The 13,462-nt window shown below is 47.9% G+C and overlaps 1 protein-coding gene across 1 annotated transcript in view; it reads left to right on the top strand.

Annotated features, from left to right (window-relative positions):
• Positions 1 to 13,462, top strand: part of LOC135809084 (inverted formin-2-like) — a 43,809-nt gene that overhangs the window by 2,814 nt on the left and 27,533 nt on the right. The window contains exons 3-8 of the mRNA XM_065322346.1: positions 282 to 481; positions 4,954 to 5,107; positions 5,998 to 6,742; positions 8,679 to 8,959; positions 12,245 to 12,306; positions 12,972 to 13,095. Coding sequence (XP_065178418.1) covers positions 282 to 481; positions 4,954 to 5,107; positions 5,998 to 6,742; positions 8,679 to 8,959; positions 12,245 to 12,306; positions 12,972 to 13,095 — 1,566 coding nt within the window. The remainder of the gene's footprint in view (positions 1 to 281; positions 482 to 4,953; positions 5,108 to 5,997; positions 6,743 to 8,678; positions 8,960 to 12,244; positions 12,307 to 12,971; positions 13,096 to 13,462) is intronic.

The following is a 13,462-nucleotide window of genomic DNA, read 5'->3' as shown; positions in this document are numbered from 1 at the left end:
CTGTATTCTTGTTCTGTGGTACTGTGAATAACACACAGGACTTGAGGCAGTCATTGTGTGTTAGTGCTCACCGTGTGTACGTTCATTGTGTGTGTGTGTGTGTGTATGTGTGTGTTCATTGTACGTGTGTTGCAGCAGGGATGCAGGTGAGCACATGCTCTCCCTTGCTACGCTCAGCCGTAAAAAAGTAACGTTTTGTTCACTGCACGGTTTCTGGTGTATCTTCTGCTTGTTCTCTGCTTGTTCTCTGCCTGTTCTCTGCCTGTTCTCTGCTTATCCAGTTGAAGCTAAGCCTGCGCAATAAGTTCAGTTATATTATGACTCAGCTTGACACATATATAATGCACCCTGGATACGTTTTCAATCTCCTGGGGCTAGTCAATACACTGTTGACACAGGCCATAACTGTCCAGGAGAGGCGCAAGATTCTTGCTGAGCTGATGAGCTGTGGCATGGACGAAAAGGTCTATATGATAAAATCGTAAGTTGTGTGCGTGCGCGCATGTGTGCGCGCATATGTGTGTGTGTATGTGTGTGTGTGTATGTGTGTGTGTATGTGTGTGTATGGGTGTGTACTTCCCAAGTACATGTATGTGCATGCGTATCCCGAAGGAGGAAAATATGTGTATCATGTGTGCTTGCCCCGTTCCACTCCTTGTAGGCAACTCGTTGCCTGACTGATTGCCCTTCGCAACTACAGTGAAACCTGTCTAAGACGACTGCATACAGTCAGACCTCGCTTAACCGCACACATCCGTTTTCCAAAAAAATATCCGGATAGGCGAGGGAACCGGATAACCGAACACCGTTTATGTTGGATGCATCACGTATGCTGTAAATATGTAACCAGCTTTTTTCTTCCGGATGGCGAGGGATCCGGATAAACGAGGACCGGATAAGCGAGGTCTGACTGTACATGCATACATGCATACATGCATACATGCATACATGCATACATGCATACATGCATACATGCATACATGCACACATGCATACATGCACACATGCACACATGCATACATGCATACATGCATACTTTTTTTTTTTGTGGGGTAACGGCCTCTTTTACGGACAAAATAGTCATGTAGACGTGAAAAAAAAATTGAGATACCGTCGTCCCTCTCTAATCCGGCACTTTATAATCCAGCACCCTGGATAAACCAGCACAATTTTCAGTAGCCAAAATGTCCTCTTCATGCACATTGCAGCAGTAAATCAGATTTGTTAATCCAGCACCCTCCCTAATCCAGCAGATTTTCGTGGCACAAATGGTGCCGGATTATAGAGGGACCACTGTACCATGAAAGTTAAAATAGAATTTTATTCAAGTACAATACATTGGGAAACTCCAAGAAATTCCACGTAAAACAGACGGAATTCAGTTTTCAATGGCCGATGCCTACCCCAGCACCATCCTGCGTCGACAGGCCTGTCAGGCGCCTTCTAGACCCGCGTAGCCGGAGGTCGACTGCATGGATCACTGCAAATTGGCTGCGAACTCGCACCCAAGCCATGATGATTGAAAATGGCTTGTCCCACTTGAGGGCGAGGCGACCAGCAAGTCGCTTCTGATAGCTGGCGTATTCGCGATGTAGCACCCCATCCGTGGAACAAACCAGTGGTGTGAACGACCCACGGAGGTCCTCGGAGGCCTGACGATACTTCTTTTTCTTCGCGTTAGCAGCGCGGTTGGAAGTAGCTTCCCAGGATGAATGGGAGTAACTGGGTGCGTTGGCATCAATGATGCGATTATCAAAAAACGCCACCCTGTTATCCTCCCACACACCCCGGGCAAGCCAATCTGCCCGAAGAGCAGGCTGCCCCGTCCGATCACCCTCCGGCACCATGATCGGCTCGACGACAACACCACCGAATGCCATATCAGCTAGCTTTGCATCGCTATCACGCAGATCATTGTGGCCTCGCTTGATAAGTCCACCTTTCGGGCAGTCAAGGCCATGCTGGAGAGAGAAAGGCTTCCCGCAACCATCACATTGCGCTGGCAGGGCAAGCGGCTGCCGACCATAGCGGATGGCAAGTTGATCGCGGAATTCTGTACTCGACAGATCATACCCCTCGCGCTTCAGGGGCAACACCGTAAGCCATCCGGAGGCATAACCCCGTACGATGCGGGAGAGGGTGCGCTCCTCAAGCTGTGGCAGGTCACTGAGAATTGATTGGCTGATTTCAGCGGAAATCACATCTCGTTCCCTGCTGATTTGGCTTGTGATGCGGCGACAGTGAGCGCTGTGATCATTTACGTTTACGGGGTTACCAGATTGGATTGAGTTGCGCAGGATGTCAGTAGCGTTTCTCGAATTCTGGTAAGCCTGGGGTGCTGTGTGGACAGGATCGGCCAAAGCCAAGCCACCATACTTGACTGGCAGGGTGAGGAGCTGGTGTTCCCGAGGAAGAACCTCCCGCCCAAGGATGGCTGGGGCAAATTGCTCCAGGATGACGTCTCGAAGCGGAGCAAACTCCTCCTCAAGACCCTGGACAACACGCTGCAGGTATGACCACTCACATGAGAGCGAGCGATTCAACGCACAATACGCCGACTGGGGGTATTTCCTGGCAGCAGCGGCAAGGCAATTGACACTGCTCACCCACGTCTCCACTCTCTCCTTGACAAACGATCTCACTCCGTCAGGTTCACCGATACAGCCTCCTAGGAAACGGGCGGATGTGGCTACTTGGATGTTCAGATCCCCAAAGATACATGCAGACATGCATACATGCATACATGCATACATGTGTTGAGTTCGAAACAGGACGACTGACGACATATCCAGACATTACAACGGGAACAGGTAGGTTGGGGGAACGACATTTATGATAGACGACGAGACAAGAGACCAAGACGAACGAAACGACTACATTGAAGAGTGAGAAAAGAGAGAGGCAGAGATCAAGTCTGAACGGCAAGATAAAGGGCCTGGGTAGCTATGGCAAATATGGGCGCGCAAGTAGCTACCCAGGCCAACGGAACAAAAGGAGACAAAAGGTGAGTACGTAAGTGCATGCAGGCCAGCTAGAAAAGGTACGGGAGGAGGTACCTAACATACCACCCCTCCATGAAACAAAATCCCGCGTCCTCGCGGAGAGAAAAAAAAAGAGGAAATATTTAAAAAAAAAAATGAACTGGAGGAGAAGAAACACACACACACACACACACACACACACACACACACACACACACACACACACACACACACACACACACACACACACACACACACACACTGCACGCGCGCACGGATCTCACGAAAGTGTGTACTAAATGCACTACAGATCATTCCTGTACTACTTATAGTGCGTAATAACTATTGGAGTTTGACGAGGAACATGAATTACTAGTATTTTGCACGGCTAATACAGCCTAGTTACACTTTTGCTAAACATCCAAAAATTAGAGCGTGGCTCACCATGATCGGACCCCTAACTTGGTAATGTTTTACTAACACACGCGCGCGCACACACTACAAAAAAATTCACGAAAATAAATTTGACGAAGAAGCATACAAAAAAAAGAAAGAGAGAAAGGTAGCTGACCTGCATGGCTTGAACGAGACTAGACGAGGTTGGCGTAGGAGAGACGAGGTTGATAGAGACGAGACGAGGTTGGCGTAGGAGAGACGAGACTGACATGGACGAGACGAGGTTGACATAGACGAGACGAATGGTGGTTGAGGACGGCTGGGCATGGGATGATCTCAGGGTCGTGGGTCGATCAATAATCGGGCGCCAATGTTGAGTTCGAAACAGGACGACTGACGACATATCCAGACATTACAACGGGAACAGGTAGGTTGGGGGAACGACATTTATTATAGACGACGAGACAAGAGACCAAGACGAACGAAACGACTACATTGAAGAGTGAGAAAAGAGAGAGGCAGAGATCAAGTCTGAACGGCAAGATAAAGGGCCTGGGTAGCTATGGCAAATATGGGCGCGCAAGTAGCTACCCAGGCCAACGGAACAAAAGGAGACAAAAGGTGAGTACGTAAGTGCATGCAGGCCAGCTAGAAAAGGTATGGGAGGAGGTACCTAACACATGCATACATGCATACATGCATACATGCCAACCTGAACCTGGAGGCTTGAGTTCCCTGGACAAAGAGGCTATATTCCCTTCATTTTGACCGTTTTCCCTGGACACCAATCTTTTAGCGCATCCATCATTAGCAGATGTATTTTTTCATGACTGCTCCTCAGGCAAAAGGGATGTCACTGCATTGAGCTGTAACTGCCCAAGCAAACCTGTTGACTACTGTCATACCGGCGATCCGCTGCAGTTCCACATGTTTTTTTTTTGTCTACTATGTGCTATGTATCTATAAGTCCGAGGAAACACTGAAAAACGTCAAAAAAAAGGAGAACTCCGATTTCAAAGCTCCATCTCTATCTTTGGACTTTCGCAGGACATCCCTGGACCCTGGGACAAACACCCTATTCCCTGGACTGACCCGGGAAACCCTGGACGGTTGGCATGCGACCGCTCAAAGGCCTCAAAACGAGGTCCCTGTTACAAGGTGGTCTTCTTATCCAGGGTCGTATGACTGGAAATAGTGCCCCTTGGACCTAGTTGTAGTGGTCATCTGCGACAGGCGGTCACTTTATCAAAATGGTCGCCATAACAGGTTTTACTGTATCATATTGCTCCAGGGATTGCCACACCATACACCAGGGATTGCCACACCATACACCAGGGATTGCCACACCATACACCAGGGATTGCCACACCATACACCAGGGATTGCCACACCATACACCAGGGATTGCCACACCATACACCAGGGATTGCCACACCATACAAAGACATTGGCAGTAGCGCTTTGGCAGGTGGGGCTCACACGAGGACGTCACGTCGCTGCTGTCGTGTCAGCTCGTTTCTAGTGCTCTTTGATTATCATGGATCCGAGAACTCCTTTCTCTTGTGGTCCCGTGCAGGATTTCGGAATTGGGCTCGAAAGAGATAGCAATCCAACTGCAGGTGTACGAGGAAATCAAAGATATTGAGGAGAACCGAAGCGAACCTGGTGATATTGACCAGGAAATCGATGCAAGAACCTCTCTCAGCCTATGCTGTGAAATCGACAACTTGGTAATGATAACACTTGGTGTGTATATGTGATATTTTCTCTGAGTTGCAACTTGTGCTTAGTGCTCTCCCCTCTTTTATAATTTTATGTCGATGGACAGACAGATGGACTGACCGACCGACCGGCTGGCTGGCTGACAGGCACACGAGCGGAGAACATTTGTCTATCTACCTGCATCATTCTGTTGTACCTACATGTAGATGCAGTGCGTATTGCTTATAGGGCTGGCAGCTACAGTAATATCCCAGTTATAGTGGTCAATGTTTCAAATTCATTTTCATTTGCTATAACTGAGTTTACACAGTCATCGTGTGTTACTATAGCCGTCTACATCATATTGCACTTTCAAAAATGAATTTGATCACTGTAAGCGATATCATTGCGTATCATCAGTAGTGATCATATTCATTTTTTGAAAATCCTTTTTTGCATTATTTTGTATTGGATAAAACTGTTGTTGTGATTTCAAGTGGTGCCAGAGGTTTTATAGAGAGCTAGTTTGAGAGGTATAGAGAGAGAGACAGGCAGGCAGACACACACGCACACACACACACACACACACACACATACACACGCACACACCTTCCTTCACACACACACACACACACGCACACGCACACACACACACACACACACACACACACACACACACACACACACACACACGCACACGCACACACACACACACACACACACACACACACACACACACACACACACACACACACACACACACATGACACACATACAAATAGATAGACAGAAAAAGACAGAGAGGAAGGAGGGGAACGGAAGGGTGCATGTCAACTGTCAAGCACAAGCATTCCGAGCTGTTAGCTGTTAGCAAACATGTCCCCATCATGAGGAAGATGTGACTGTGTATGTGTTGCAGGTGCGTGACACACCTCACCACCAGGATTTTCATACAGTACTGCAAGTTCTTCTCCTCATCGACAGAGATCCACCTCACAAGAAGGATCGCTGGAGGGTTACCAAAAAGCTGGTGACCAAGGTGTTGCTTGCCGAGGAAGATGTCCTGCAGGATCTGGCACTTCGCCTGAAAGATTCAAGCATGACGTTGTGTGATTGTTACCACGTACTGAAAAATGAGCCACTTCGCAAGAAGAAGGGACCTTCAGACGGTCCGCCCAGGCCAGCGTCGCTATCTGAGCGTGTCCTTTGCTCGTTAGACTCAGATTCATATACCTGTGCACCCGAGAGTACGTCAGCGACGCTGGCACAAGCCGCTCCGGCAGCACCTGCACCTGATATCCACCTTCCTGCTGTCTCACCAGTAGACCTAAGTGAGGGGCAGATGCAACAACTACCAGCAGAACAGCACATGGGAAGATATTCCCGTGGTGACTCTACCACACCTCCTCCGGCACCAGGCTCTCCAGATTTAGCAGCAGCAGCATCAGCGGATATGGCATTCCCTCCGCCTCCGTCTCAATCAATGGAAGGAGCGGCATTCCCCCCGCCTCCGCTTGAAGCAATGGAAGGAGCGGCGGTGTACACGGCTGCCCCTGCTGCTGCTGCCACTGCCACTGGTGACACTGGTGCTACTGCTGCTGCTGCTAGCGCCAGTCTAACCACTCCACCACTTGCACCGCCACTTCCGTCCACCAACGTTACAGGTATAGTCAAGCAAGTTGCGTTATGTTGTAGATTGCTGCAGAGTGCTGCTGCCTGGTGATATTCTTGTTTAACCCCCGGAGTGTACGCCGTTGAGCTGTGTTTCAACCAAATCATCATACACATCTATGTTAGCCTTTATGAACCATGCATATGCAGTGGACTCCACTTGTAACAAACTCGGAGGTAGCAAATTTCGTAATCTAGAAAGGCATGGTTCATGTCACTGATTTAACCCATACAAAATCGACCCTTTGTAGCTAACTGTTTTCGTTAACAAACCATATCTTGATCGGGAGCATGTAGGTAAGTGCACCCATGCAGTCACCGCAGCATGCCAGATTTGACATGGTCAGTGTAGTGTGAGAGCAATTCTGCTGTAGTCGAGAACTAAGTCTCCTGCACATTGGTGTTGGTTAAATCCAGAGTTGACTGTACCCTTAGCCGCATAATGAGGTACTCTGCTGGTGGGAAAGATACTGCCGTACAATCTGTGATCACTTGGCTTGCAGATGCAGTACGGCAAGAAAGTTGTAGTCCAGGATTTCTGATGAAAAACTCAGGCCCGCCACAACCGGTCCGCTTGGTCAGGTTCTTACCAGACCAAATTTTCGACCACTAACACATGTTTGCTCCCATGGAGGGCAGTCCCCGCCATAGGGCACTGCGTGTCCCCGCCATAGGGCACTGCGTGTCCCCGCCATAGGGCACTGCGTGTTCCCGCCATAGGGCACTGCGTGTCCCCGCCATAGGGCACTGCGTGTCCCCGCCATATCATACACAAAGTGTGAACGGCCATGGAGGGCAGTCCCCGCCATAGGGCACTGCGTGTCCCCGCCATATCATACACAAAGTGTGAACGGCCATGGAGGGCAGTCCCCGCCATAGGGCACTGCGTGTCCCCGCCATAGGGCACTGCGTGTCCCCGCCATATCATACACAAAGTGTGAACGGCCATGTTACTGCAGCCCAATCAAAAAGTTGCTTCTGGCGGTCCTGCAACTGTTATGGAAGCAGATATGTGCACTCACTCCATGGAGAAATTTCACATTTTCTCCTCCGGTAGAATCTATATTTTCTTCTCCAGTAGATGATGGTCGGGGTTTGCGGGATGGCTAGAATTTAGATTTTCTTCTCCAGTAGAATATTCCGGCCTGTTTCTCCTTCTCGTTCTCGAGAAACAACATTAAAAGCCTATCATGGCTATGTGCACACTTGCAGGTTTTGGTAGTGTTGGAGACACACCATTTTGGCAAATTATTGTGACACCTGCAGGACATATGTGCATACTGTATGCTAATACAGGGGCGTCGGAACCGGGGCGGCAGGTGTGGCCAAAGCCGCACCAATAATTTTCGATTTTTTTCACATTTCAACCTTGTTGGTACATGGTGGCTTGTCGACTCTTAAACAGGTACCATGTTTTACATCGACAATGGGGTGTATCATCAGCATGCATATTCTTTATATTATTCTATAATTATGGCTTTTTAGGCCCAATTTTCAAAAAATTTCACGGGGGAGGACCCCCGGACCCCCCTCTCACACTTTAGCCGCACCAATGTTAAACTCCTTCCGACGCCCCTGTAATACCAAACTGCACGGATGATTCTGCAAGATGAATGCGAGCATCTCACTCATATATCAAGGTCTTCTTCTGCTTCTATTCTTTGGGTGCAATTTCAAGCCTGGCTCCTGTTGCTACTTACAAAGGAATGCCTTTAAAAAATGTTTGTATGTACATACGTTTGTGCGTGCGTGTGGGTGCGTGTGCGTGTGGGTGCGTGTGCGTGTGGGTGCGTGTGCGTGTGGGTGCGTGTGCATGTGTGTGCATGTGTGTGCGTGTGCATGTGTGTGCATGTGTGTGGGTGTGTGTGTGTGTGTGTGTGTGTGCGTGTGTGTGTGTGGTTGTGGCTGTACTGGTTGGTTGCAAAACAGGGATAGAGGAGATAGAGGCAGCTGCAGAACAATCGTCCGTTCCAATGCCTACTAAGCGGATGAAAAAGCTAAATTGGGAGACGATGTCAGCACAGGAAGTCGCCAACTTACCTGGAAATAGCGTTTGGAAGATGATACAGGCGAGCGGTAAAATGAATGAAGATCTCGTGGGCTACGCAGAGTTAGAGAGGCTCTTTTGTCTTCCTGAGAAGTCCCTCAGCGCTGAAAGATTAGATGCCCCAAGACCAGCGCCACCGCCACCGCCTCAACGTTCTACAATCGTGAGTAGATATTCAGTATCGTCGCGCCGCAGGAAGTAGTGTTTCTGTCTAATGCGTTTGCCTTGAAATTGCTTTTGAAAATCTAGATAACACTAACTGCACTATGGCTCCGTTCGCATCTCGGGGCATGCCTGAACTGTACACATCTCTGTATACATGTATGACTGCACTGTACACATCTCTGTATGCATGCATGACTGCACTATACACATCTCTGTATGCATGCATGACTGCACTGTAGAGCTGTTATTGACGGTGTGTGACATGGAGTACATGATCAACTCTATTCTCTTCAATCACTCAAGCCAAGTCAAGGATCTGTAATGCAAAATATTCATTCATTTTCATCTGGGAGATGCGAGCAAAATCCCAGGTAAAGTTTATGGCCAATATTTGAGAGATTGAAGAGAAAAGATTTGTCCATTCAACGGTCATCACCACTAGTTACTTATATCTGTGTGTGTGATGATTTCAACCACATGCCACTATGCTATGCCAATGGCTGGTAATCATGTGACCGGATGATCACTTGTAGAACTTGAACTGATGACATAGCTGATGTGACAGCTGATCATAATGCATGTGATAGCTGATATACATGCAGTGGCTTATAATACCGTCAATGTAATGAAGTATCTTATGTACTTGTAATAACTGATACCCATGTGGTAGCCTATAATTATACATGTACTAGCTGATATACATGTAGTACTGAGCTGATACATGTAGTAGCTGTAGCGACTAACAAGCCTCAGTGATTGCCCTTGTTCTGTGTACTAGCTGTATATACATGTACTGGCTGTATATACATGTACTGGCTGTATATACATGTACTGCTGACATACATAATAACAAAGCTGATCACATGACTGTTCTACCCATGACTGCATCACCCTGCTGATAAATAACGTCATGAATACATGTAACTGGTAGACTCTGATCGCATACCCACATACCCACATACCCACATCGTACGATGGAGGTCTTTCTCGTTTCCTATGCTCAGTCATGTGGCTTGGCTGTTCCGAGTTTTCTCCTTTTTGTGTGTGTACGATATTGGTCACTTGCTGATACGTAGACATGATGCACACACTGTGTATCTGGACGAGTGTGGTTGGACCCTGTGTTGTTGGACCCTGTGTTGTCTGGACGAGTGTTGTTGGGCCCTGTGTGTTTGGTGTGTGATTACCTCCCTAGCACAGGCAATCGACTGTTAAAACTGTACAACTGTAGTGGAAATTAATAGGTTAGCTTTGATATGTGCCTGTCATTACAAATGCTGCAGAGGGTGTACCCAGTGCAAGTGCTGAAAGTGTTCATATGCTGCAGAGAGAGAGAGAGAGAGAGAGAGAGAGAGAGAGAGAGAGAGAGAGAGAGAGAGAGAGAGAGAGAGAGAGAGAGAGAGAGAGAGAGAGAGAGAGAGAGAGAGAGAGAGAGAGAGAGAGAGAGAGAGAGAGAGAGAGAGAGAGAGAGAGAGAGAGAGAGAGAGAGAGAGAGAGAGAGAGTGGATCCATGCATGATTGCCAGTATTGCATTACAGTGAACTAACCTAGTACATACTCTGATCAGACATACACCCTTTTCCCTTCAAGTAGCATGTTGCTTTCGGTACGTGCATCGTGTAATTCTAATGGAATTTAGTAGATTTAAATTTCAGGTGACATTGTAAACCAAAAATGGGAATCCGCCGAAGAGAATGTAACTACTGCAGCCGTCCAACATCCTATGGCGTGATAAGCACAACCTGACAGCTTACACAATCCCACTGATCACTAACTTGAGGTTTCTTCACCGATGTTACCGTGAACTAAATGATCAAGACATGAAGTAGGTTTACGTTTGTTTACGGTAGGTGTGATGCCATAACAGCACTGTCAGCACTGTCAGTGTGACTGTTTGGCTTTACGACTGGTGATCGGTGGCATGCATTTCTCTCCCATCTAATCTGGAGACTCCCTCGATTTAGGCTAAGGCCTGTGGAGAATCCATAAATACAAATACAATACAATACAATCTTGTAATCATTTCTCTCCCATCTAATCTTGTAATGTAGATGGAAATGAAATGCATAGTATAATACTGTGTGTTGTAAATGGACTATTTAGCAGTGATGTAATCCTAGTGTTAAAGGGGAAGTATAGTCTAAAATCAAATGTTCACCAGTTGTAGTCTTCGGGGCGCCGGGTCGAATGGTCTTGGTCTGAGGAAGGTGAGACGGCGCAGGCACCCAGTTTTGGTGGAAGTGGCAAGTTTGATTGGGAATAAAGGAGGAAGGAGCGTCTCAGCTTCCTAGGAACAAGACCATTCGACTCAGCACCCGAAGACTACAACTGGTGAAAATTTGATTTTAGACTATCCTTCCCCTTAAAATAGCAGGAGTGTTTTCACAAAGCGTTGTTGGTTGTGAAATCATTTTCTGTTCCTCTGTTCAGCTGCCACTGCAATATTTTGACTTACGCATGTCACTATGGTTTCTCTTGGTTAAGGGCCCGGGTCACACATGCACTTTCAGAGTGGCAGAGCCGCTAACGCAGCACCACAGAAACAGAAACAGGAATGAACATTTTAGAAAGTAGAACAACTGCTGAAGCAGGAACTCAAATGTGCTGACCTCTCTTCTCTTCTTCTCTTCTCTTCTCTTCTCTTCTCTTTTCTTCTCTTTTCTCTGGCACAAATTGAACCTTGCCGCTGCAAAACCTTGTCCCCGCAGCAGAACCTATGTCGGTGTAACGGGCCATAACCTAGTGAAGAAGAAATTTACACTGAAGAAGATTGCTATCCAAACCTACTGGCATTCACAGTTTGTTCAGTACATAGTTGGTACATACAGGTCTGATAGTGGTGTGATTCATAATGATCCTGGACTGTTCTTTTCTGCTCTCTCTCTCTCCCTCTCTCTCCCTCCCTCCCTCCCTCCCTCCCTCCCTCCCTCCCTCCCTCCCTCCCTCCCTCCCTCCCTCCCTCCCTCCCTCCCTCCCTCTCTCTCTCTCTCCCTCTCTCTCTCTCCCTCTCCCTCTCCCTCCCTCCCTCTCCCTCTCCCTCCCTCCCTCTCCCTCTCCCTCCCTCCCTCTCCCTCCCTCCCTCTCCCTCCCTCCCTCTCCCTCCCTCCCTCTCCCTCCCTCCCTCCCTCCCTCCCTCCCTCTCCCTCCCTCTCCCTCCCTCCCTCCCTCCCTCCCTCTCCCTCCCTCCCTCTCCCTCCCTCCCTCTCCCTCCCTCCCTCTCCCTCCCTCCCTCTCTCTCTCTATCTCTCTCCTCCTCCTCCTCCTCCTCCTCCTCCTCCTCCAGGTAACTTTGCTGGACAGCAGAAAGAGTATGGCTATTGGTATCCTCCTGAAAAAGTTGAAACGGTTGGTTGGAGAGGATGATGTTCTTAAGCTGAACTATTAGTCTTTAGAACATAGGAAGTTGCACTTATGCAAGTGGAATCCAACTGGTTGCAAGTTGCAATTTTCAATTGCAAAATGTATTATTCCGTTTACGGCTAGAGGGTCGAATCCAAGACCTTCATTGTGTACTTGTCGCAAGACAAGGCTGCCAGAGTATTATCCTGACGTTAAAACCAGCTCCACCTGTCACCAGGATCACTGTGGGTTATATATACCCTGAAATGACAAACTAAACATGAATTTGTCTCATCTTGTAGACCATGAATACTAGTAGAGCCTGTTGACTAGCACTCAGCGCCAAGTTATCTGAATGTGCCGGTATGTTGGGGTTAATTCTCTGTCAGGGCAGATCCGGCTTTCTTTGCTATCAGAGAAGAAGTACAGAGAGTGCACAGTGCATGGCCATGCCATCTTCTGCTCAAGGGTGGCATTACACTGTAAAAGTAATTGATGATGTATGCATACGTTCGTGTGTTTGTGTGTTTGTGTGTGTGTGTGTGTGTGTGTGTGTGTGTGTGCGTGCGTGCATGTGTGTGTGTGCGTGTGTGTGTGTGTGGCGTGTGCGTGTGTGTGCATGTCTGTCTGTGTGCTTGTGTGTGTGTCCATGTATTTGCATGTTTGCAAAGGCCATTGTCACAAGTAGTGACAGATCTTACTGGATACGGGACTCACAGTGACAGTACAACGGAATGTAACATTGGTTTGGACGATCTACGCATGCTATTTCGATTATTACCTGACCAGAGAACTGTAAGTCTCACAAACTGGAAACACCTAACACATATTAGTACAATCATAATAAATAGATCGAAATAGTGGTTGCAACTTTGGGGATGATTTGTTTGAAAAGGGTTTGCTCCCCACACCGGTGCTCGCGCTATTCCGCCAGCGCGAGCTCCGGTGTGAGGAGCAAACCCTTTCTAATAAATAGATAATAATATTATACAACTACAAGTTTCTTTTAAGGACTGGAGAGACTCGAATATTGTTGGGTACAGTGCATTGTCTCGACAAATCCAGCATGTCCAGCATGTCCAGCAAGTCCCCCAGCATGTCCAGCATGTCCAGCATGTATAGCATGTCCAGCATGTCCAGCATGTCCAGCAAGTCCAGCATG

This window comes from Sycon ciliatum, chromosome 2, assembly GCF_964019385.1.
Source record: "Sycon ciliatum chromosome 2, ocSycCili1.1, whole genome shotgun sequence".
Lineage (NCBI taxonomy): Eukaryota > Metazoa > Porifera > Calcarea > Leucosolenida > Sycettidae > Sycon > Sycon ciliatum.
This window is presented reverse-complemented; position numbering and strand designations above follow the sequence as displayed.